The sequence below is a fragment of the Marmota marmota genome, unplaced genomic scaffold, assembly GCF_001458135.2.
Source record: "Marmota marmota marmota unplaced genomic scaffold, marMar, whole genome shotgun sequence".
Lineage (NCBI taxonomy): Eukaryota > Metazoa > Chordata > Mammalia > Rodentia > Sciuridae > Marmota > Marmota marmota.
This window is the reverse complement of record NW_025999932.1, coordinates 35,114,646-35,119,022: the sequence shown is the minus strand read 5'-3', so window position 1 is coordinate 35,119,022 and position 4,377 is coordinate 35,114,646. Positions and strand designations below refer to the sequence as shown.

Here is a 4,377-nt window from a genome sequence, read left to right as displayed (position 1 = left end):
GGGTCCGGAATGACCCCCGCCCTCCGGGTGCCCGCCTCCCCTTGTCGTCCGGGGCGGGTCCGGGCGGGGCTGCGGGAGCGGTGCACCGCGGGGCGCGGGAGCGCAGTCCCGGGTCGCGGGATGCTCCGCGTGCAGCCTCGCGGCCCTTGAGGCCTCCCTCCCACCTCACCGCCTCTCCACCTCTCCCGGCCGGCCTTGAAACCTCCGTCCAGCCTCACCACCCTCGCCAGTCCCCAGAGGTAAGGAGAGCCTTGGGCAGCTGGATGCCCGCGCCCCGGCCGGCGCTCCTGTGCCACGGGGGTCGGGAAGTGCTGCCGGACCTTGCCTCCTCCTGGCAGCCTGAAAGCGCAGATGGATAGTGGCGTTCACTCCACCTACCGCTTTCGATCCCCGGGGAATTAAAAAAGGTGTTGATTTTACACCCAGGAGTCTACCCTGAACCCGGCTCTTCCCGACGCTAGTGTTGCCGATGTAACCAAGATCGGCTGTAGGGGGTATTGAGTCCAGATGGTTGGGATCTTTGGAAAATCGTAGCTCTGAGACTAAGCGTTGCCGAGTAAGTTTGTTTCTTAACAAAAATTAATCTTTTCTGGGATACAAATAACATGAGATGTAAGAATTTCAAGACGATCTTCATTAAAAGGGCTTTGTACTGACCGCTCCATGGCTGGAGTTCCTAGCATGAACTTGACCTGCTGCCTTTGGAAGCTGAGTAAATGGGGCTTGCGCAGCCTTCCCAGGGAACCCAGGCACAGCAGCCTCAACTGGATATGTAAACAAAGTCTGTTCATACAAACGGCTTTGGAATTGGATTTCCTCCTAATAAATATTATTCCTAGATATGTACAAGAGTATATGCATGTTTGTCAGAGGGACAAAAGTCACTTTGTTTCTGTTTAAATTAATTAATTAATTAATTTTTGTAATTTCAACTCTGAAAAGTCATTAGAGAATTATTTTTCTTTCTTTTTTGGCAGGTGTGAAAGGGAATATAGAAGCGTTTACTTAGCTGTTTTAGCAAAAGCATGGGATCTAAGGTTGAGTGATGCCATTGAGAATATTCACAACTTCTCTTCACCCTCTTACCTCTCAGCAGATGCCTTTAGAATTTGTCTACAAACGTTTATGTACTTGAATGCTATGTATTTGGGGAAGTTTTTTTTTCCATTTATTTTTTCCGTGTGGGGATTCAACCCGAGACCTCCAGCATGCTGGGCAAGTATTCTACCACGAGCTACATTCCCAACGCCTATACAAATATTTTTAAATGTGTCTTAAATGGACCTAACTTATTTTCTTGACATGATTCTCAAGCCAAACACTGTTAAGTAGTCAGTAGTGGAATTGAGAATAACATGTTGAAAGACAGCAAGGTAGACAAAAAAAAAAAAAAAAAAAACAGCAACACAAGGATGGATTCTGACTGTGAACAGAATACATATTATGATTTATAGGTAGGCCAGTTTATTTTATAATTCCATTTCTGTTCAGTCTAAATATAGATTATCACACAATTCTGTGTTTTACTGGTCATTTTCATGAGAAGGAAAATGTATTGTAATCATAAAATTAGTTAAGATTAATGGCCTAAAAAAAAAAAAAAAAGCCAGTTCAGCTTTTGGAAGCTTGGTTACTGATTATCAGTGACTTAAATGAAGCATTTTAATTGCCCTAAGTGCCCATACTTGCCCCAGAGATTGGATGATGCTGTCTTCCAGGGCCTCACCTACTGTCTTTGGTCAGGTTTCCCAATCTATGTTCAAGGTTAGGATTGGGTCAAATATGTGGCTAATTCCACCCAAACAAAATTTTCTTTTCTTTTCTTTTTTTTTTTTTTTTTGTGGAAGTTGAGAAAGGGAGGGATCCCTGCCCATTTGTATAGTTACACTTGAGATGTCTGCTTCCCTCACAGGAAGCTCACTTTCTTTTGTTCAACCAACTCTTACTGAAAGAAAGCTGAGGGACACACCAATTTCCTTTCCAATGAATTTTGGCTTATTGCAGTCTGTCTGCTTAATTCCATTAATTTCTATTCTTATCTTCAGGGAGGTAACATATATTTCAAATGTAATATAATTGCTTTTTAAACATACATTAAATATGGGACTGGGAACGTAGCTCAGTACTAGAGTGCTTGCTTAAGTGTGTGCAGGGTCCTGGGTTCAATACCCAGCAGCACAAAACAAAATAAAACAAGACGAAAAAAATGGAATAATAGGGAGACTGTAAACATTAAGAAATATGTATTTTTTTAAAAAAAGAAATATGTATTTGGTTATGTTTAATAGAACATAGTTTGCTAGATTCTAATATGAAAAAAATTGGCTATAAATGCCCTGCATCCTTTTCTATAATCTAATGTTCTAGTATTTGTTTATTGGCCTTTTCGCACAAATCATTGTGAGCCACAGGCCAATAAGGTCTTCCCTGCCTTCCTAGGTGGTCTGGAAAGACTGCTGTATGAATCATCCATCTCCCAATACATAGCAGCAACAAGAAATTTTGGAAGACTGACAAGAGATGATAATTGTTATTTATGTTTTCTCTTTAGACTATCCTAAATAAGGGAAGTTAGGGCCACATGGAGTTCAGATTTCATATAATATATCAGGTATCTTTCAAAGGTTTGATGTTTTGGATGTAGTTCATAGGAATCAAAGAAATGAAGCAATTCAGATAACACACTCATTATTCAAAGAAATCTTAATAGCCTGTTTGTGGAATCCAGGTAGGGAATTCCACATAGCACTGATAAATGAAAGTTTGACAAACACTTAGTAAACTGATCAGTGGGAAATGCCCAGCATATAAATCATGTGGAAATGTGTTATGCAGATTGGCTATCAGCTTTGATAAAATTAAGCAAGTAACAAACTCTCTACTTAAAATGTGCTATAAAGATAAAAGATTTTCATGTTGTGCAAAGATACTCTTGGTGTTAGACATACCTGAATGTTCTGGACAGGTGAGCTCAGGTTTGTAGGATTACAGGTCATTGCCCAAGGGAAAATTATTGTTCTCTCTGGTTTTCTTTTAATATCATCTAGGAAGTTCAACTTCTTATAATAGCTTTGTCAGTTTGTGATTTTATGAATCATGTTGAACGGAGTCATCATTTTTTGAGATTCTAATTTCAGGTGTTTTTGGAAAAAGAAAATCACAATTCAGATGGGAGAAAGGACATGAGGAGACTAAAGACCTGGGATTTTGCTGATCAGAATGAAACCAATGTTGAAAGACTTTTCAAATCTATTGTTGGTGGTGCTCTGTGACTATGGTGAGTGTTGTGAGTATACTTGGTGCTAAAGGTATCAATAAACAAGCGTCAATGTGAAGATTATGATTCACTGATGTTGATGAACTTCCATGGAAGAGGCAATAGGGTCAATTGTCTAGAACCTTTTAAATGGTGGCTTTGCAACCCTGGGTTCTCTTAAGGTGCTTCAGGAGTTCAGCATGATGGTTTAAATTGTACTTTAAATATATTTTTAACTCTAACATTTTTTTTAAAAAACTCACTACCATTTCAATAAATTGGAAACAAGTTTATTACCCTGAGTTCTCTTTGATTTCCCAGAAGCTCAGTACTATAAGTCACTTCACACACACACACAAACACATACTGATGTTTTGTATATTGGGGTTCTACACGAGATTTCTCTTGACTTGGACTGGGTTTGTAGGTCAGTGGTCAAGCACTTAACCTACAGTGCGCAAGGCCCTGGGTTCTATCCGCAGCACTGAAAAAAAAAAGAGAGAGAGAGAGAGATTTCACTGGACAACAGAGTTTTGCCACTGGAGTATCTTTGGAACCAGTCTGAATTTCAGTTGTATGCTTTTAGACAAAGTTCTTAGTCTCTTGCAACCTTATCAATAACACTGACTTCACAGGGTCAGTGTTTTAAAAAATTAAGTATGTGGAACACCTTGAATGTCTGAGCATATAATAGGTGTTTAAAGTTACTTCTTTTTATTGTTTCTTCTCAAAATTGAGTTCATTTCTCAATTATTGAAGTGGTCTTGTATAACTATTGAACCAATAGCATCAAAAATGTGACTTAATCCTCTCTACTTTTGATGATTTCTTAATATTTCTAGACATCTAAGCACTTGATGGTATGAGAGTAAAAACTCATTTTTTTTCTTTTTTTTATTATTGGTTGTTTAAAACATTACAAAGCTCTTGACATATCATATTTCATACATTTGATTCAAGTGGGTTATGAACTCCCATTTTTATCCCAAATACAGATTGCAGAATCACATCGGTTACACATCCACGTTTTTACATAGTGCCATACTAGTGTCTGTTGTATTCTGCTGCCTTTCCTATCCTCTACTATCCCCCCTCCCCTCCTCTCCCCTCCCCTCCCCTCT

At 39.5% G+C, this 4,377-nt stretch overlaps 1 protein-coding gene across 2 annotated transcripts in view; it reads left to right on the top strand.

Annotated features, from left to right (window-relative positions):
- Positions 1–21: 21 nt before the first annotated feature.
- The window catches only part of Thsd1 (thrombospondin type 1 domain containing 1), a 27,316-nt gene continuing 22,960 nt past the window's right edge, over positions 22–4,377 (top strand). Inside the window, exons 1-2 of one of the 2 annotated variants that reach the window (XM_048800880.1) lie at positions 22–239; positions 3,138–3,277. In XM_048800880.1, the coding sequence (XP_048656837.1) occupies positions 3,220–3,277 (58 nt within the window). In that variant the 5' untranslated portion in view covers positions 22–239; positions 3,138–3,219. The remainder of the gene's footprint in view (positions 240–3,137; positions 3,278–4,377) is intronic. The other variant, XM_015484243.2, reaches the window with a different exon arrangement.